Source organism: Periplaneta americana, chromosome 17 (genome assembly GCF_040183065.1).
Source record: "Periplaneta americana isolate PAMFEO1 chromosome 17, P.americana_PAMFEO1_priV1, whole genome shotgun sequence".
NCBI classification, from domain to species: domain Eukaryota; kingdom Metazoa; phylum Arthropoda; class Insecta; order Blattodea; family Blattidae; genus Periplaneta; species Periplaneta americana.
This window is the reverse complement of record NC_091133.1, coordinates 58,095,938-58,118,102: the sequence shown is the minus strand read 5'-3', so window position 1 is coordinate 58,118,102 and position 22,165 is coordinate 58,095,938. Positions and strand designations below refer to the sequence as shown.

General features: G+C 35.1%; 2 protein-coding genes across 3 annotated transcripts in view; one reads left to right on the top strand and one right to left on the bottom strand.

The window, feature by feature from the left end:
• Positions 1–4,820: 4,820 nt before the first annotated feature.
• Positions 4,821–21,376, bottom strand: LOC138692916 (trans-1,2-dihydrobenzene-1,2-diol dehydrogenase-like). Of its 2 annotated transcripts, none has more exons than XM_069816268.1 (6): positions 21,243–21,376; positions 17,206–17,407; positions 12,727–13,018; positions 8,866–9,115; positions 8,638–8,788; positions 4,821–6,007 (listed from the first exon to the last, which is right to left on the bottom strand). In XM_069816268.1, the coding sequence occupies exons 2-6, from the start codon at positions 17,405–17,407 to the stop codon at positions 5,904–5,906; spliced, it is 999 nt and encodes a 332-aa protein (XP_069672369.1). In that variant the 5' UTR covers positions 21,243–21,376; the 3' UTR covers positions 4,821–5,903. The 2 variants fall into 2 exon arrangements, with proteins under 2 accessions (XP_069672369.1, XP_069672370.1); XM_069816269.1 differs by lacking the exon at positions 21,243–21,376 and adding an exon at positions 19,319–19,459.
• Positions 21,338–22,165, top strand: part of Arf6 (ADP-ribosylation factor 6) — a 187,276-nt gene continuing 186,448 nt past the window's right edge. Inside the window, exon 1 of the mRNA XM_069816271.1 lies at positions 21,338–21,471. The gene's annotated coding sequence lies outside the window, so the exon portion shown is untranslated. The remainder of the gene's footprint in view (positions 21,472–22,165) is intronic.

Here is a 22,165-nt window from a genome sequence, read left to right as displayed (position 1 = left end):
CAAGAATCATTGGAATGTTTTCATATTATTATACAACTAGTCTGTCATTAGATTTGGTCCGATAATCTACAAATATTATTTTCCTGTGCTCATATATAGATAACGTTTTCTTATTCTTAATATATAAAAAGTGGAACCCATCATAGTCAGCAGAAATTCTCATATCTATAGATTTCCATTAATGCCTATTTACAGAGAAATGTAATAAGGTGATGGCAAGCTATCCAGTATTGTTGGTTTGAAGTGCCTCCCAATATGGTCAGTGAAGGTACGGTCACACATCGCTACTTTTGCAGTGCAACTTTTGTACTGCAGCTGCAAAAGTTGCGTGTCGTGTTCACACATAAGCCAAAAGTAGCGCGCTGCACACTACTTTTCGTGCTGCGCAACCCGAGTGCTGCAAAAGTTGCAACTGGAGGTTGCGAGTCTGTTCACACACAAGGCGCTACTTTTGCAGCCGCAGTCATGCTGCAGGTTTCCATCTCCGTGTTGACTTCTCAATATACATTTTGTGGTTATGTTCGCATTATTAAGAAACTCATGCGAAAGCTTCCTTATCTATTATTTGCTTTTCTGTCGTATCTAGTATTCAGAAATTGGCATTATTTTTACTATAAGCTTTTAAAAACGCCTATATACTTAAATGATAACCAACAGTATATTCATGTAATCAATGTTGGCAACCCTCCTGTTTGGAACTATGCTACGGAAAATTTAAAAATGAATTATATCGTCAGCAATTATGCTCAGACTGTGTTGTGTATTTAATAATTGTTACAAATAATTTATTTTCATCACATTTAACATTAAAATATATCCAAACAATAAAAGTATCATTGGCACATTTGGGTGGTAATACTGGTTGCAACCGCAGCAAAAGTTTCAACAAAATCGATATAAAAAATGCTGCAGGTGCAACCCTGAGAACCCTGTTCACACGCCGCTACTTTTAAGCTGCGCGCAGCATGGAAAAGTAGCGGGCAGCAGGTTCGGCAGCCGCTACTTTTCGGGTTGCACCGTTGTTCACACGTCGCAGTACAAGAGTTGCGCAGTTTTTTGTACTGCATCGCTACAAAAGTAGCGACGTGTGACCGTACCTTCAGACTTCCTAAACTCTGCCAGTGTGGCAATGTTAAATCCTATTTCTATGATGAAGAACTCAGAAGACGAATAGTATCCATCTGATGATAGAATAATAGATGATGACTAGTAAGAGTTGAATTTTTTGCAATTGGAGAGAAAGTCAGAAAATTTTTTTTTTGGAATCCTCTCATTCAGAAAGGCTCTTTTAAATGCTTTAAATCTATGACACGAAACCTCTGGCTTTAATTTTCTTCCGAAAGAAACCATAGTAAGAACTTTTGAACCTATAGCAAGCAAGCATGATGAAAACTAGACTACTGAAAGTGAACACTATGCATTGTAAATATTTGTAACTAAATTCTCGTTTTAACATAAAAAAGCATTTCATTTTGAATATTTATATGTTAATTCATACTTACACACTTTTGAAACACAGAACCAATAAAATAACACTAACATAATCTGATACATAAACATTCTCCTTGTTTATACTAGTTTCTGAAGAGATAAGGCAGGAGTGGAATTTTTCTCTTACTTCTACATCACTTTACATTAAGTCTGTCGAAACAACTTGCATGTGCACACATATGTGAAGTCCATATTTGAACTTGCTTGTATGGTATGCATGTTAAATTAGTGTATATGAATCCTTGTCATTCACTCTCAATCATTTTAAAAGATTTCAATTTATATCAGTTTTTTATCACTTGAAAGAACTGGCAATGTGGAATATGTGTCAGGGGACGAAGGATAACAGAGTTGCTGCTGGAATCTATGGCATGAGATCTAGGAAAGACATTAAACTCAATCTTGAGGAGTTTCTCATTCATTGCATTCCAGCCAGAAGGCATTGTAATAGAAGCCTGTTTCGTAAGAATATGAGAACAGCCTATATAACTCATCTGGGCGTCTGACATAGCTGACAATGAGACAACCGACTTCATGGCAAAGGATGTGCCTGGAAATATGCCTGTTGAACCAGAATAAATGTAGTTTGAGATGCTCTGCAGTGAAGAAATGGGAGAAATGGAGTATGCTCATACTGAATATCTTGTATGGGCATAAGACATTACAAGGGAATGGCTACAGAATCTTTTTAAGTATACCACAAAGCAGGCCTTTGTTTTGGAGCCCCATTTGAGAACTGGAGTGTATTTGTTGATGATGTAATGTATCCCTACAAAACATATGCACAGGTTAGAAACAGGCTTTGTCAGACAGAAGAAGATGTGAGTGAATGCGATTCATTAAGTCTCAGGAGATATCAATTGTTTGACATAATAAATCTGCGTCAGAGAATAAAGGACTGTGAATCACCTTCTGAAATTGAATAAAAGTTTGAAGGCTTTGTAACTCCACCCTTTTCATCTTAGGGCACATTACGACTGAAGTGTTCAGGACTAATGTAATCCATCTCTAATTTCTCATTGTGATTCTAACAGGGAGCAGATACGTGCTTTTAAAATTACAGTACTGTAATATCGACGAGCCAGTTCAAAAGGGAAATAACTCAAAATGTAAAGTTTTGAAAGAAACTGCATTTTAAATTTTCATGTTGCTGTGAAAAATACAACCCATCACCGTAAAAAACAGCTTGTTATGAATCCATACAATAAGCCTTTTCGGGCTTATGTGAGGGTGGCAATGAACCTGCGGGTTCCTTGAAAGCCATTTGTAAGTAAGTAACTATACATAAAACATCATGACTAGGATTTGGAGTAATTTCAGTGATCTTTGGATTGAAACAGCAATATGAAACTTTAAAATGCAGTTTTCTTAAAACTTTAAATTTTGTGTTGTTTCCCTTTTGAACTGGCCTGTCAGTATTAACACTGCAGTACTTGGATTTATTCTACTCAGACTGTCATATTAGGCCACTTAAAAGGACAACAATATACTAGAATTGGCAGAGCTAACTGATGTCTTGGGAAGGGTCAGGAAGGGTGAGTTGAACTAATCCTATGACACAGACACTTGTAGAACAGCATTTCCTCTTTATTTCCTCCCCCTCCCTCACCAGGACATCTGGAAAGGTTGTCAGTGGTGGATGTTATTACAACTATGTGTTAACAACATTTTTCAGTGTAGTTTGAGAAGGCCTTTATAATAATTTTATAATTAAAATGTTAGAAGTATTGTGCTTTATATTAGGCCTACTTGTCCTAGTGTTTGTGATTCTTGGTGTAGGAACAAGAGGAAAGCCACTACAGTCTGATGCCAGGGAAATAGTGTGCAATGTACATAAGTTTTTCGTGGAGGAGTATGATGCTTTGAAAGTCGGAAACCCTACAATAAACATAGTCGAAGTAGCAAAGCAAACTCCTGCTGCGTGTGGAGTATCTGAACGCACTGTTTACCGTATCCTAAATGAAAAGAGAGAAGCAGATGAATCAGGAAAAAAAGTGTCAACTCCGGGCAAAAAGCGGCCGAAAAGAACTCCCACAAAAACTAATATACTGTAGACTCATTCACTGCGGCCGCCATCAAGAGACAGATTTACTCCTTCTGCAAGACTGATTTTAGTCCGAGTGTGGAAGATATTCGTGATGCTCTCGATAAGTCTGGGCTATTTTATGGCAGCAAATGATCGGTGCGGTAAAGACTAAAAAAACTTAATTTCCGTCACGCTAAGAATAACTTCGGACGGAAGCTTCTGACAGAGAAACCCGATATAATTGCTAAGCAATTCCAATTATTAAGGAGGATGCGCGACTTAAGAATAATGGCCGCCCTATCGTTTACCTAGACGAAACATGGATAAACATTAATCACACGAAGAGCAAAATTTTGATTTGTGACGATGGTGACATTCCTCTGAACGTGCTCTTAGGAAAAGGGGGACGATTTATTATTGTGCATGCTGGATCATCCTGTGGATTTATGCCAGGAGCCTATCACAGTTTTAAGTCAAGAAATGAACGCTGTTAATTTCAAACATTGGTTCGAAAAGAAACTCCTTCCGAACATTCCACAAAACAGCATCATTGTAATGGACAACGCCTCTTACATTCTGTACAGCTTCCACTTTTGCATCTTCTAAATCAGACATGCGATCTTAGTTACGTCAGAACAACATAGACTACGACCCAAAGGCGACAAAAATCGTATTGTACGACATAATAAAATTTTAAAAAGGAGAAAATGGTAAGGTACAAACTGGATACCTCAGCTCAAAGTGAACCACACTGGCGTACCGTAGTGCAACTGCCACCATACCACTGTAATTTTAGTGTCATTGAGTTCATCTGGACACAAGTGACAAATGATGTCGCTAAATATAATGTATCTTTCAAATCCAGTGAAGTCATAAAATTATTTGAAGAAGCGTTGTCCAAGTTCACGCCAGAGAATTGGAAAAATGCGTGTGAACATGTTAAAAAGGAAGAGGATTTTTTATTGGGAAAGGGATGGAATGATTGACAAAGTGGTGGATCGTTTCGTAATAAGTTTGGACTCTGATAGTGATGACGATGACGGTGACGACAACATGGAAGTAGAAGTAGAAGAATCCGCCACTGCACATACAAATAGTTTTATGGAGAGTGTCTGTCTCTTGCCACCATCCCTCCCCCGTAGATGTCCGGTCAGCCACTGAGTGAGTGAGAGGTAAGAAATATATCTTTCTCTGTCTAAATTTCTCTGCCAACTAAAGAATTCTATACTATAGAGATTTAGGGACCAAAGGACAAAGCTGGCGAAGAATATTATCTGCTTTTCTGTGGGATTAATTTTTACCATTGACTCTATATAGATTTATTTACAGTAAATTACAAAAAGAAGCACTGTCAGCTCATGTCGAGATTAGAAATACGTAATAATCACATAACCAAATAACTTTATGTGATTGTTATATACAATTATATATTTCCTAGTTGGTTATATTTTACCTACACATTTACAGTAATGATCTGTAATTATGTTACATTTCTTGATTGTTATTTCCTAGTGTGATAAACATATTTAAGTTACTTGTAGAACAAATGAATATAAACTTTTAATCTAAATTTCTACATATTCTGGTGTTGAATTAGTTTATGTATATAAAGTTACACTGACACCAAATTCGGCAGTGCATGAATAGGTTGTTAAAAAATAGTCTAGAACTTTCAGTTATACACAACAGATCATTCTCACATGGCACCAGAGAACTACAAAATCCTTAACATGTAGTCCTTACATCACAAACTTTTTTTTTTCAAAAGAGATTATATAAAAAATGACTAATTTCACCTTAAATTATACCATAATTATGTCACTTTAACATAATTATATTTTCAACTCATACACAGGAAAGAGGTTTTCAGTTACGAGATATTTCACAGAAAAATGGTACCAGTAATTTACATTATTTTTAATATTGTTATACATTTTATATAAGCGAATATGTAACATTTAAACAATATGTGAAAAACTGAATGCTATGGAGCATGGTTTATGAGCTTGAATCTGCCATATGACTAACATTTTCTAATCACACACATTTTCATTATGTACTACTGATGTATTGAAATTCTTCCTTCTGCACCATGATTCTCTCACATTAAGTTCTGTACTTGTCAGTTACATTCGGTATATATTAGGATAGCTATCTCTCGCAACATACAACATATTCCATCCTGGGAAAAGGCTTTCTTTCGAATAATTCCCTTTCTTAGTGGAAGTATAACGAAAACGTCTTCCTGTAGATAAACCACTATGTCTTCCTACATTTCATCTTGACAATACAATGTCCCATACAGTACAAACATAACATCAGAAAACAGAGTGGTAGTTAAAGAGTTAAATGTATTGTTCTATTGCTATCATAAGCGCAGGCCCCGCTAGTCTTGATCGTATACAACACCAAGTTGTCTTCTGATTTCGTCTTCTAGCTGTGCCAGAATGATGCTGTCCTCGTGTGTGATCTTTGGACTCTCCAGCAGATCTGCAACAATCATAAATTTTACAGTCAATGTTACCAACATAAATATCTCTCACTCATCTTCAACTATCTTTATCTGCATATGAAAAAAAGTTTTCATATCATCACAGAATTACACCTTTCCTAACTTACGAAAGAAATTACTGTCAATGTCGTCGTAAGTGATCAAGTAAACTTTTACAGCAATATAAATTCTTTGATAGCTTTCTTCATAGCAGAAGTAAGCCCATCGATCCTGTATTTTAGATTAAGGTAGGGCCGTAGGTACATAAAATAATCGTGTTCGTGAATTAGTGGACTTAATGTAAACTTTACCCACCACTTTTCGCCCATATAAAACAGTTAACTCTACTAATCACAATTTTCGCCTATTATCTTATTTCAAAGGTAATATAATATATGGTAAATTTCGTCTATGTCAAGCTATCATAATTCTAGAATGGTTCTAGATAATGACAAAATATGGAAATATTGAAAATCATTCAATACAGGTTTGCTACCTGTCTTAGATTCGGCGGGATTATTCCAGAAATATGTGGCTTGAACTATATTCTGTCCTAGTTACTACAGGATGATGCTTCGCCTGCCAAAATGTGTTTTAGAAACAAAAACACAACTATAAAAATTGATTCCCTTTGTTATACTGGAATTTTTCTTGTTGCCAAACTTCCAGACTGGATTGTCCCAATCTGTCCTCAACAACACTGGTAGAGAAGTATTGGGAAGCAAGAGAGAAGATGATGGCCCTCCAAATATAAAATTTGTTACTCTTCCTTTCATGTTATATATCTATTTATGTACTCTTTTCACTGTTTGTTTGTACATTTGTTTATTTGTTTCTATGAATATTGCATGTTGCCATTAGCACTTTGGCTAAAGATAAACTCTAAAGCCCTGCATTAAAGATAATTTGTATAAACAAAAGCCGCCCTAAATAAGGGTTCGATAGATCGGCCTACTAATCAATTCATAAAGAATAATAAGTAAACAAAACAATTTTGTGACACTTGGAAAGAAAAAGAAAAAACATTAAGATAAATCAATCATTTACAATAAAAATTTTGTTGGGTACAAATGATTACTAATTATAGCTAAGGATGATTTTAACACGTGAGATCCTATGGCATCAATCGTTGCATCAGAAATTTTGTATTGTTTAAGTTGATTTAAAGTTTCACGTGGGATCGTGCCACGGGCACCGAACATGAGCCCAAAAACTGTCCAATGTGTAATGTGGTATTGTGCTCCAAGATGCTGACAACAAGGCTCATATATGACTTGTTTTTCACGACACACCTCTTGTGGCTGTTGCTCATGCATCTCAAAACGGATTATGGGATCAAGAATGACACCCTTATCCTTCTGCCGATCAATTATGATGATATCAGCCCATCTAGTAGAGCCATCAGAAGAGACGCAACCAACCTCCTCATAAACCTCATAGGAAGCATTCTGACGGATTGAAGCTGCGATGAGAGAATGAACCATATTATGTCTGTTGATTCGGAGCAATTCTCCATGATGGCAGAAAATAAAATAAAAAAAATAACTTCCAGAAATGCCCTAGGGTCCACTCAGCCTCCTGCCAAATTAAGTAGTGTGTATTACCCGGGAATAAAAAGGAGATCAGAATGGACTTACTGATAACAGTATACTCAGGCCATCATAACCTTGCACTTGACAATTATTTGCATTGGCAATTCTTCCTATAAAAAAGTTGAAAAACGATGTGCAGTAGCGTTCTGAACCAATCAGAATGCAGCATTTTGTATCAGCTGCTCATGCTGCTACACATAACACTGCTGTGTTGTCGGTTTCCTACATACTGTGTGCGTAACGTGTGTTAGTCTTACAGTTAGTTATAAATAATTTGTAGCACTTCTATGAAATGTCACAAAAAATACATTGTTAAGAAAATGGTAACTCATGTAGTGAGAATCCTTTTTGTTAGCCGTCAGAATTGGTGCAAATGACTCGTCAATTTTACGAGCAGCAGAAGGAATTTCTTCATATAGGCGTCCTCCATTTCTACAGATTATGTAATACAGCAGACATAAAAAGCTTTAAGTCTATTTAAGAGGATAGTAATAAAAATGGAGTTACATAATAATTACCATTTGATTTAATAGATTAACAGCTGGGGGGGATCATTGTGCTAACCACACGATACCTCCATTCTCGTTGGATGATCGTCCACCTCTGCTTCGGCGTGTGGACGTGAGACCAGCAGCCGGCTGGTCGGGTGTGGCTCTTCATGGGCTGTTGTGCCTCGGATTATTTATTTTTTATTATTAATGGAGCAGAATAGCAAACTCTGCGTAAGTTAAGGCAGCTGTTGTACAGTGAGTGGTCATTGTCGCAACATCGTATTTCTCACTACTAACATTACGTAAAGCTGTCAGGTGCAAGGTTACAACGGCCTAGGTATACAGTACATTATTCAAGTGCTAATGTCATGAAGGTATGGAGATTCCTCTACATCCCCCATGGGACTTCTTTTTTATATCATTATTTAATATAATTAATATTCTGAAACACTTAATCTGTAACAACATGCTATCCACACATGCAGTGACATGTTGATGATGATTATGACAATGACAATTGTGATGATGGTAATAAAATTGTCAAACCTTGTCTGAGACAACGTCGTACTTCCATTGCCTCGTAACGCAAACCAGCACTGTTGGTAAAGTTGAAAGGCTTTGATGCAGTTGGCAGAATAAACTCTTTCGTCTTCTCAGGTGTCGTTATCGTGGTGGGACACCAAAATGGCTCAATGACCTGCAAGAGCCACAACACATTTTATTGCACAGATCATCGATATTCAATATAGAGGCAGATGTTGGATTTGCACTCACTTTGATAGTGCCCTTGGTCCCGATGACATAGGCTTCATTTGGCAGTTTCACTTTGCTGTGTGTGTTAAGAGTTGCAGTCTTTCCTCCCTTGTATTTGAGGGTGACACTGGTGCTTGTATCTACTCCATTCTCATTCAGGTATCCCTGTGCCACAACACTTTCTGGAGCCGATGGTCCGAAAACCAATTGCGCGAACTGGAGGACATATACACCCAAGTCCAACGTGGTACCTCCTCCCAGCTCCTTCAGTCTGCAACCAGTCATACGTCCATAAATATGAACACAATAAACTCAGTATTTCGTTAAGTACAATAACAACAGTGTAAAATAAGAGAGTAAATTTTGCATACACTGATACTGTTTGTTTATAAATTAATATTAAAACCGGGGGGGGGGGGGAGAAGGAGATTTACATTTCAATTACAGTGAAAACTGTTCAAGACGGAAGTGACATGGTCCTAATTTTTTTTCCATTGTGGACAAGTTTCCGTATTATTCAGGTGTGACATTAAAATGGAATATTTTGTCATTCATATACATGAAAAACAAAATGGCATGTCCCAAACTGCAATAAGTACAAAATATTCCATTTAACACTCATCACATTAAATCAGCTTTCTGTCGCTTATTACGTTGGTGAATCATCTTGATTAAAATCTCATTTTCTGTATAAATATTATCGTAACTCACTCATTAGTCATTAAACATTACTAAAGTTTACTAATCTCATATTTAATATCTAACACTACACTCTAATACTGTACTGCATATCACTGCACATTATTACTTAATTGGACTAGGAGCCATCTATTAGAAGCCTTGAATTCTGGCTTATTTCATTTCTTTCCCAGTTCAATAGCTTGCTTTGCAGAACAGATCCAGAAATTGGCTTGTTCTTTGAAAGGTCATGAAGAACCCACTCTCACAATAGTTCATTTATTTTCACATAAACAATTGCTTTCTGGTTCCTTTTGTGTCACCAATATTGGTCACGTGCCACTAACTCATTATGATCTTTATTTTTTAAAGTGTCACACCTGAGTTTTCCACAACTGTACTTCAACATTAATTCACATAGACTTTGTTTCTAATTTTCCTTTATCTCGATAACTTTTACTTCATCACTTAATGTTAATGCCGCATTTTATGCAACTTTTTTTTTTACCTGGAAATCACTACACTTGCGCTCTGTTTAGCTACGACAGTACACGGGTGTGAAGCATTGAAAATCTTTCAAGGGACTCGTCTGCCTAGTCAACAGGGTAATAAAATTTATGACCGACAGGCCAACACACCCTCGTACTCTCTAGAATTTTGCAAAGAAAACTTGTTTTTATCTTAGTGCCCTACATATTTCGTATATTTCTTGAAGTTACACGCTGTTTCAAAATATAGTTACAAAATATAGTGTGTCCAAAATATTGTTTCCGTTTTGAACAGTAGCAGACAGTTTCCGTTTCCGCATTGGACAGTTTCCGTTTTATTCAGGAAAAATTACACATAATACATACAAATTTTGCCGGGACCAATAAATTGTTCCGAAATAGACAGGATTCTGGATTATTCAGGTTCCGATTTGAACAGGTTTCACTGTACTATATTTTGTGGTTAGACATATATCTTCACCTGAATTCTGTAAGAAGAGCTGTTGACAATGTGCAATAGACCTAGTGAATGTTTCCAGCATTTCTGTCGACCAACCATGGCAGATGTCTCCTGCTACTGTCACTGTTTGCATCCATAAACTCATGGCTCTTCACTTATGTAATATCACATCATTCACAGAACCTGTTTCATTAATCCTAATCACTGAATTTAATATTGTTTTTCTACATGGAACTAGGAAATTGGGAAATTTACATCTTAAGTTTTCCCTTGTTCTACAACACAATTTCTTTTTCCACATATCAAGTCTTAGATAAAAAATGACCAGCTACCATACACTAAGTCCCGTTTGGAAGACTTCAGTTGATTCCATGAGACTTTAGGTTTACACGTGAAGGAATTTCTTATGCATAACTCCACTCTGTTTTTTCTTTGTTTTGTTTGTCACTTTTTCTGTCTGTTTACAGGTCAAGTATTATAAATAATCTATGTAATCTATGGCGAAGAGTCGTGTGAACCAGATGCTGCTCAAAGTGGACTTACACAAATTCACGCTACAGGAGAGCAGTTATTTTTTGTGTCTAAGACTGTATATTCTCAAAAAGTGTACACGTTCACGTACTGAATATGTAACCAATGCAAAAAAACAGCACAAGATAATAAACTGCACTTATTCTTAGCTGAGTCATTCCTTGTGTTTATTGCTGCCTATCAAAGTTAGACTACTGACTGGGACAGCTAATTTTGCGGGACAGGGATTCACCAACCATGCAGCTTCCACATGTTGATCTCTATTTCTCTTTACCTCATTCCCCCTCTCTTACCACCACAAAAAGAGCTTATGCCTAAAGGATAACATAAACACCAGTCAGGAGTGACGAGTAAGCTAAGAAAAAGATACTAAATTCAGTGAATAGGTTTAATGAAACAGGTTCTGCAAATGATATGATGTGAATTGAATAACTCTTCTCGGGTTCTCAGCCAGGTGAGTTGGAGATTAGCTTCCAAGCTTTCGATGGCTAGCTCTGCCATCTTCTTCACTGAAGAATATCAAACGCCGGGAAAGCCTCAAGTCATACATCGTGATGTGAATTGTATATCACACAAGATGGGTAACACTTCCAGCAGCTACTGTGAGGGGGATTGAGGGTGCATACCGAATGTAACATAGTATATAAGTTTTAATCTGACGAAGTGCTATGAGTTCGTGAATGCAAGCAGTGGTGGTAGGAGGGGGACCTGCCATTGGTTGGCCTACAGAAACATTGGGAACGTTCATTGGAACTCACTGTATTTTACGTCCATGAATATTTGAAATGGTTTTGTTTATTCCCTGAAATATCAACAAAAGAATAAAGAAAAATAAAAAAGAGCATTAAACTTATACCGATTTGTCCAGGTTGAACACATGGTCCTGGAAATGTGATGGGATAGAAAATCCTGACATTGGTGAATTATCAAGTTGGTATTTGGCTTGCCAATCGTAAATAGCACCATTCTACATCATATGTTATAATTTTCGGTCATTTTACATTACATTACATTAAGTATATCATAATCCTGACGAGTAAGCAATGCAAGCTCTGTAGACCATTCCCTTTTGCACTTGATTAGTCAGAAGCAAAATTGCCTAGCATTCGCATTACTCTTAGGCCTCAATCACTGTAACCTGTTTAAGAAGAACTATACTGTCGACTTCGATGTGTCCGCTAATGATAAAAACAACATTTTCGAACAAAGGTTTATTATACAAAATGACTTGTCTTCATCATGTCAATGCTTTTTTCCTTCATTTTATATATATAATTTTTCAATTAAAGATTTCCTGAACTAGGTATTAGATAGGACAGATGATAGGAAGTAGTACTTTGAAGTAGAAACACTTATATCTCAATAAATAAAAAAATGACATCTTAAAGCAATCTAACAAAAGATAACATTATTTATAATTAAGTTTATCATAGCATTAGAGCATTAAAAACGCCTTTCCTTAGTCACAAAGTATTCTAATAGTTTTCATGTTAAATAAAATATATCCAATAAATAAATAAATAAATAAATAAATATATATATATATATATATATATATATATATATATATATATATAAAATGAAAATATTTCGATTAAAAAGACTCTATAAATAATGCAAGTTTCTCATTCTGACTGTACATGAGTTCATTCTCAGTAAACCATACATTCAATTTACGATGAAATAAAACTCATGCTCTTTTCACCCTACAAAATAAAAACATACCTTAGCCTGTCGATTTCGTCTATGACAACGCCGAAGCTAACAATGACCTGCAGCACCTCTCCCACTGTCCCTGCTTCCAACTCCTTTCTCAAGGCCTCATAGGCAGGGAAACAGCGTGACCACACAGCCTCCATAAGGAACAGCTTCTTCTGCTTGGCCAAACTGACCAGCTCTTTGGTCTGCTTAAGGTTGAGTGTAAGGGGCTTCTCGCACAATACATGCTTCCCTGCCTCCAGCATCAGCTTGGCGATGTCAAAGTGCATCGTGTTGATGGTGCCAATGTATACCACCTCTGCAAGTCCACCAATCCCCAATACAGTTATTTAGAAATAAAACAGAACCAGAATGGGAGAGGTTAGCCTTGAGCACTTCAGCCTCAATGAACCCATCTATTACATCAAGAGGTGGGCTACTTAGCCCTGAAATTTAATCAGTTTCAGTAGCTCTCTCACAATTTCTTTTAATGGTGTTCTATGCCCCTAACTTATGATTCCAAATGATCTATTCTTCTTAGACTCAGTGGCGGCTGCTGGAGGGAACTCTAGGCCATAGTTTTCCTGTGGAAATAATATAAAATGCTTCTTTATTTTCACTGACCCAACAAGTTTTGAGGCCACCGGCATGACTCAGTTGGTTAAGATGCTTGCCTGCCGGTTTGAAGTTGCACTCGGGCGCGGGTTCAATCTCTGCTTGGGCTGATTACCTGGTTGGGTTTTTTCCGAGGTTTTCCATAACCGCAAGGTGAATGCCAGGTAATCTATGGCGAATCTTCAGCCTCATCTCGCCAAATACCATCTCACTATCACCAATCTCATCGACGCTAAATAACCTACTAGTTGATACAACATCGTTAAATAACCAACTTAAAAAAATATATAAGTTTTCATTTATTACTTGACATGTGATATATCAGTTCAATCAGTGTCCGATTTTCCATTCTAAAATTATAATGCTTCTATTTGACATTTTGATAATTCATAACTGAACTTCTTCGTGGCTCAACTGTTTAACGAGCCACCATGGTTAATACTTAAATACCAGTAGTCACACTCATAGATTACATGTTAGATAATAGCCCATCATAGGCTAAAGTTATTTAGTTACGATACAAACATCTGAAATACGTATATGTAATCTGCTGTGAGAAGACCATACAACATATGGTTTAAAGTTAGCTATTACATTTCCTTGAGTTGTATTTTGAAGATCCACGTTGTGACAGAAGCATGCTTATACTGGCATAAATGTGATTCTGAATAAGCAGACTAGAATACGATGGTGATTGGAAGACTCTAAGAACATCACTAAGCAAATCTTGGCACGAAAAAAAAAAATAAAATAAAGTTGAGAATTGTTATAGATTTATTGATGTGCAACCTTAGAAAATACATGCACAAGATGGGATTCCTTGCTGCAAATCTCAAGTGTAGACTTTCTGGACTAGAAGAAGAAACTTGCAAAGTAATTATGAAAAAGATTTGTTATGTTTTAGGAGATATCAATTGTTTAGCATGGGGATTCTTTACCTTTTTTTAGCAAAGACCCAAAATTGATTAGCGATCAATTGTGCAACCCATGGGTCTATTTTGAAGTTAAACAATGCTAATGTAATAGTATCGTACAAATAAGTGTAGAATTTTTTTATTATTATATAGAATTTTAATATTTTCTAACAAGGAATTGTAATATGTAACTGTAATCTCATAGTGGGAAGGTATGAGCAATAACATATAGCAGGATAAATAATATGTAATAAGAGGCCTAAATGAATATTCAAGCCTTTTATAAAATAAAATGTCATCACTAATTATTCATATTAGTTCAGTGCGATCCTTGGCCTAGTGCTGAAAGTTCTTCAAACCATGGTTGCATCTTTGAAAGGCAGCATCTCAAGACATGTTCAGATTATGGCTTCTGATCTTAGTTTTCGTGACAGAAAGTGTCAAAAAGCCAGCTTCACGTATATAGGTAGTCGAAAATAGAAGTAACACTTTTATAACTTCATTGCCTAAATTAGGTTTTTGTTTCTTCAGCTTTATCCAAAATGAATATCATGACACCATTTGGTTTTGAAAACTGTAACGCAAGGCTTCATCACTTTGGACTTCAATGAACTCTTCCTGGAGACTAACAATGTCTAGATAAAGTCTTTCGGCAAGTCTTCAACGTCAATGTCAAACAGATTGCAGACCCAACTGTATTTGGCAGTATCTTCTTAAATGTAGCGATCAAACTCAAAATTTATTTTCTGAAGATGCCCAATTATTACATTTTTAACTTCAGCTAGTTCAATGTTTTCGTCAGCAGGTTTAAGTTAGGAAAGAAACCACTTTATTTTCTTCTATTTGCTTTTCCCACAGTTTCAACTCTGGTTTGGATATTGTCAATTTCTCTGTTAGGCCAACCACATTAAGTTACGCAAATGTATATGAAAGATAAGCTAATTTCAATATCTACTTTTGGTTAGAAAACTGGGAAGTCAAATGAAAATTCTTTTCGGACAAAGATACGAGGTTCATCCAGAAAGTATTTTCCAATGGCCGATAAAGAACACAAAAACATCAGTACGGAAGAAATACTTATTGCACTATTTACAGAGATTCACTGACTACTTCTCAACATAGTCACCACTGTTATTGAGGCATTTATTGTACCGGTGCACCAATGTTTGTATGTCCGTGTCATAGGAGTCTGCCGCCAATGACCTTTAGATGTGAGAAATAATGGGTTCCTTAGATGTGCTCAAGGTTAACCTAACTCATTTTTAATTGTATTTTATTTTATGCCATAAAAGCCCTCTCGTAATACACTACAAAACCAAACACCATGACAGCTTAAAAAAATGCGAACACATAAACACAAAAACATATACCGGTACAGGTGAGAAGAGAGAGAGAGAGAGAGAGAGAGAGAGAGAGGGAGGGAGAGAATAGAGAGAGAGAGGGAGAGAATGGAGAGAGAGAGAGAGAGAGCATGTGTTTCAATAGTAGTAAATATTTTTGTATATTGTAGTATCGATTGGAAGCATGTGGATGTGAGGCCAGCAGTCAGCTGGTCAGTCCTGGCTCTCAATGAGTTGTTGCACAGCGGATGAATTAAGTTAGTATCAATAATTCATCATATAACATGTGTTCAATGATTAAAGGATGTGAAGATATTTGATAATTGAATCTGCTGCGTAAAAAGCTATTATGAGATATATTAAAGACAGACTGACAGAACACAAATAATTAACAATTCATAGTTGGAAAATCCTACTGCCAACTTCATTACATTTTAAAACTCTGAATTCGTCTTAACACTCTTTATGAGGACAACACTATCAATAATTTGAGTGATGAAATCATCTCTTGTATTTGCCTAATCAAGTGATTTTTTTATCATACCACACCAGGTGTTACAAAAGATCAATGTTGGAAATTTGTTTTTACAGAACTATGTAAATTTTTGTTGGACCGCCAATGTGAGTGAAGAGTGTTTTTTTGATACTGTCATAGATGAAGGTAACTTAATTGGTGAACAATATTAATGGATTACTTGACGATCAGCATTTATCTGCTGACAAATTTCAATTGACTCACTTCATCTCCTGTTTGAAGGTGTTACACTCACTGTATTTTTTTTTAATTATACAAAACTTTATTACATCATTAAGATATTTACAGTTTTACAAATGAACATAATATATATAAATAATACATTAAAAACAGGTATTGCGGTTGCAATCCAATTATTGTCCTCATAAATAGTAGAATTTCTCATTAAAATTTTTCATTGAAGCAATATGTGAATATTTTTGCTTATGAATTATAAACATACCCTCCTCACAGATGTCACCTGAGCAGCTTTTAAAGAATTATATGAAAGGTGTTTCAGAGAGAATAGTAGGTCTAAATATTTTTACATATCATCGTTGTTCCTGCAATAACTCCTATGTGCAAAATATACAATTTTTCAGTAGGAAGAAAAAATACATTTATACATTCTATGGCAAATATGTGATAGTAACGTTTCATTTCGGCACAATTTTCAAAGTTAAAATTTGTTAACTAGTGTTATTAGAAATAAACAAACAAAAAAGTAATATTACTAATGGACTTTAAGTGAAATGTCATTCTCACATTTAGTGTGAAACTTGTTGCTGAATCTTAGTAGCTATGTCATTTATGTTAGGTTGTTCATAACTTGTTGTCTTCAGTAACACACAAGTTGCACTTAGGTCTCAACTAAAAAGGTTTCTAACTGTTGACTTCACAAAGTTAATACCACACTTAAATTGGCACATTCGTCACAAAAGGTTCGCCATCCATGGCATAGGAACTTCCTGTATGTTTCTTATAAGATGTCAGGTTGTGTTTATTTCAGAAAATATAATGGCCTTGGACCTTATACTACTTGTTTGGATGATTATAATGATGATGATGATGATGTAATGGACAGTGTGGACAGTAATCAAGAACAAGAACAATCTTAACTTACCGATATCAGAGTTTTTTGCAAGTTCGTCATATGAACCATATGCATGTGGAATATTGTGTTCTGATGCAAACGTTTTTGCTCTGCTGAGCTGTTGAGCTGCAACAGCGACAACTTGATGCTCATCAGATGACAGTGTGCTCAGTGCCGTCACGAAATCATGGCTTATCTTGCCTGCGCTGGCTATGCCCCATCGAGTAGCCATCTGAAATAAAGCAAAGTTTTTTTTACACTCCACAGAATGTAGAATCGTAGTTCACTTGTATGTAGATAGTCACCAGTTTTAAAATAACATTATAACAGTTTTGGGTTCTGAAAAGTATTTTAATTTTTCTTGAGACTAAAAAGAAAGAAATGAACTACACTTTATTTCACTTCATGTAGACTGCCGAGACAAAAGGGGAACCAAATTCTCTATGATTTTTCTTTATGTGTACCTACATGGAAAATCTTCATGCAGAGAAGCTTAATATTATTGTTCCCATAACTGTACGAAAACGTTTACAACTGCACACATTAAGATATATAGTGTAAACACCGAAATAAATCATTTGGCTTGTAAAATGTGAACCCTGTTCAGAGCTTAAACACAGACATGAAGAATCGGACCATTTTAGTCAAATACAAATAAACCTAGTTTAGAAATTGTTAATGTTGTTCCTTCTCATACAGATATTAAATATATATTTCACTGGTTTGTGAGTATGCAACAACTTCCAGAGAGAGAGATAAAGATGATAGCCTGAGGATTATTGTCAAAATGCGTAATACAGTGCTTTATGCAGATATAATTATTAATGCAACAAATATAATAGGTTGATTTATTTATTCCAGTACGTACTTCTAATGAAGTTTCAGAACTGCACAATTTTTTTTCGGGATCACTGTCACAAACAATGTTTTTGATGGTTAAGTACCAGTAAGTTGTTTGTAAATTGATCTTTCCTAGTGCTCATTAACAATTCCAATCTTAAAAATCAGCTACAAGGTTGTTTACCTACGCACATCAGGTGATCTTTTGTGTTAACTCATCTATTCCGAGGTGCTAGATGCAAGAAAGAAACTTTATTAAAATCAGAACTCAATATATTTTCTCTGTTGAAATCATTTTCCCTTTGATTCCAAATACACCATACAGTTCTTATAAGTTTATTCCACCCAAAACAAACATGACGAAGAAAATAATAATAATAATAATAATAATAATAATAATAATAATAATAATAATAATAATAATAATAATAATAATAATTTTATTTTTATTTATTTATTTACTTATATTTAATGTGCTGTACAACAGCCAGTGGCCAATAATAATAATATATATTTTAAATATATCATCAATCAGTTTTTGTTATTTTTTCTATAATTCCAAGGCAGCCTGAGGGTACAAAGTTAAGAAAAACGTATTTTAGGGGTTACGCTAGCAAACAAGATTGAATACCACTGGTATAAAGTACATAAATATATAGTCACATTAACTTTTACATATATAAGATTGTATACAATTAGAAAAAATATCATTTGAAGCATTGTGTTCAGTTTCTTTTGTTTGTTTTTTTTTTTTTTAATTTTTCTCACACTTCTGATATTAGCTTTAGTAATTTATTGTAACTGCAAGCATGTAATCAGTACTCAATTACAAACAAATTAATTAAATTACAGGTAACACTAAAAAATGAACTGATCAACACAAACACGAAACAGCCCATTGAATGACCAACTTTAACAATGTTGAAACTGCTTCAGAATTCACTGTTGTGGTCTATCGAACCACAGACAAAATGAGCATTCGTTTTATGTGACTGCTGCAATGGTTCGAATTTGTTATTATAAAGTGATTTTGAAGTCCTTTCATCTCATTAAAATAAATTATAAATTTGAAATTTTGGTCACATAGAATGGTAAAAATTATACTACGTACCTCTCCAATATTTTAGGAGGGAAAATTTACATTATTAAATTCTCTAATTTTTGGGGGGTAAATCTTGTTCCTAACCCCTGCCCATTGTTGCACTATTGAAATAGTGTGTGTTGTTCAATTAATAATAATAATACTCATGATAATAAATTATTACAAGCAAGGAATATTCTCGTTTCAGAGCACTGGAATTACCTCTGATGTCAATGTTCCTTGGTAGCACAGCTTTGACTAGAAGATTATGCGAATTATGTTATGTAACTCGTGATACCAGAATCATCTACACAGATAATATGTATTTCTGCTTCCACATTGACAACACGTGATTCAAATTCAGACAAACATGATAACATTTCAATTATGCTATTAGGACAAAATATATTTTAAACACATGTATACACACAAAGATTCACTGTGTACTTAAAAAAAAACAGTGAGGTCGAAGACTTGTTCCTTTTTTCATGTGCATACATTTTTTTTTTTTTTTTTTTTTTTTGCATGTTAGAGAAGCATAGATGGTTATTACTTTAGCAGAATGAAACTCTGTATTTACAGTTCTATAACACACTTTTGAATATGTGTGTTTCAAAACGTTTGGAAATTATTAATGTATAATTAATACCCTATTTAAAACAACAGGCAATAATATATCATTTCTGAAATCAATTATGATTAAACAATTTAATTTATATTTAATATTTTTGTTACGAAATGTTTCTGCATGCGAGAACTGTTGGCCATTTGAAACATTAAAACTCCTATATGTACTACTACGTGCCGACTCCGGGGTGGGGGCGAGCAACGCTCATTTGGATAAGGGATGAAAAAGTTCTTTTGTCCAGTGATTTTTTTTTAATAATGTCCGAACATATTGAGTGAAATTCGTACCGGTAAGTAACTTGTAACAGTTAATCAGTTATAATAGACTTTTAATTTCTTATTGTAGTTAATATGTCGCTTGAATTCTGCAACAGTCGCCTTTGAATGTAACATAGGCTAAACATGAGCAGAACTTAATAACTTGAGGCTAAGTGTAGTAGCTGAGTAGGTATCACATGAGTATAAATACATAGATAATAATAATAATAATAATGATGATGCAGAGGTGAACGATCATCCAACCAAAACTGAGGTATCGTATGGTTAGCACGATGATCCCCCAGCCAATTATAGCTGCCTTGTGGAACCGGATTTTGCTGTAGGTATCTATCTTAGTTCTCCAAATTCATCACGATGCTAAGTGGGCACAGGTCCCATACATTGGCCGAAATTTAATGAGAAATAAATACATACAGGCCTACCATCTGATAACTCATGCATCCTTTCCTGTTCCCGTATTTAAAATCAAAAGTAGGTGCTTATGCGAATGTCAGGTAATCTATAGCTACAGCAGACACGCGCACAGGTGCGTGAACATTATAGGCTACATATTGTGTTCATAGGCTGACTGACACTGAATTCATGATGTGAAATTGTTAAAGTTAATTTTGTATTCTTTGGTTGTATAAATTACATCATAACTCTATAAAAATGAAGTGAATATACTGTAAATACAGTTTTATATGCACATAAATGTAAACTTATTTTGTTGCAATAACTCATGTGAAAATGTTTGTAATTATATTTTTTTACATAATTTAGATATGGTGTATCGTATTCTTCTGTAATCCCGATATTATTTTATGTGGTAGAATTTTTTTTGTATTATAATGTTACTACTTCAGTTGTAATGTTGCTTGTAAACGAATTACCTACGTACTTTTGTAAATTATGCAGTACAGTAGGAGACTTCACATGAACGTGCACGTGCGGGTACACGTTTCACTAATTTAATAACAAAGTTAAATGTAACATTTGCTTCTACGAGGGAGTAATGTCTCAGCGTTATATATAAGCTAAATTGAAATCATTTTATGCCTTTTTATGTGGAATCAAAGGTGGAACTGTAACTAAACTACATAATATAACGCACCGGCCGCATCACTTGCGCATATCTCCATATTTGAATTTATATAATATTTTAAGCATTTAAAGTAGTTTCTAGTGGTATACAAGGGATCACTTAATGTAGTGAACCAATTTTGTGAATTATTTAATAATATACTCTGTGAATACATACCGGCAAATCAGATTTTTAAATATGAACAATTTATAGTAAAAATTGAGACAACGTGTCACTTCGATGTCTAACAGACAGTACTCTCATCTATCGGTGATGTTTCAAACTGCTATTTCAAAATTCTCCCTGCTGGGGGCAGCTATGTTTGCAGCAGGAATGGCAGGGATGGAGTGTTTTAGTGTGAGGGCGTTTAGGATGTAAATTTCTTGAAGTCTGTAAATGTTTAGAGGTAAGGATTGATATTTGAATTCGTATTTAGCATGCGTAGCGTAAGATCCTTAAAATATAAGTGAATAAGTTGAAATTTTTGTGATGAAAGAGTATCGTGTGCATTTCCCCATTGATTCACTTTCCGTTAGGTGACCGCCATGATCGGGAATGTGTGAATGACTAATAGCGGTATCTTGGAATAATCCGAGTGTCATACTGAAGGGGGCGTTTTAAATTAATGTACATATACGTATAGTATTTCATTAACAATATGGGCCATCATTGTGATCCGTCCATTCCATACATAAATTTTATTAATTGTTTAAAAACGTTACGACCAGATGGGTGCTGCCCAAGTATTGGTGAAAGTTAGTGGAAGCAAAGTGTAATTTGAAGTCTCTTGACTTGTCTTGGAATTTGTTTCTTGTGAATATCCATTGTGTTGACTAGTTTTCAATGAATGAAGGTTCGTGAGAGAGTAAATTGAACTAGGTCGAACCTTGTTGCTTGTGTCAAGTTGTTATTTTTGTATGAAAATGAAGTTTTCAGGTTATGAGCCTGCTGTCTGTTATGAAGTTTAACAAAAGTAATGATTTCATGTGAATATGCGTGTATTTGTTACAGTGTAATTGTAAAAATAGAGGACTAATATATGAGAAGTTATCATCCATAACCTTGAACGTACCAGCTTCTGAGTTACGGATATGTTATTT

Bases quoted from the DNA above. Each gene is read 5' to 3' on its own strand.
- LOC138692916 (XM_069816268.1), bottom strand. From the start codon at position 17,407: ATGGCTACTCGATGGGGCATAGCCAGCGCAGGCAAGATAAGCCATGAT. The intron at 13,019-17,205 runs GTAAGTTAAGAT...GTGGACTTGCAG, and splicing joins TGCAAAAAACTCTGATATCG to AGGTGGTATACATTGGCACC. The intron at 9,116-12,726 runs GTATGTTTTTAT...GACTGGTTGCAG, and splicing joins GACGAAATCGACAGGCTAAG to ACTGAAGGAGCTGGGAGGAG.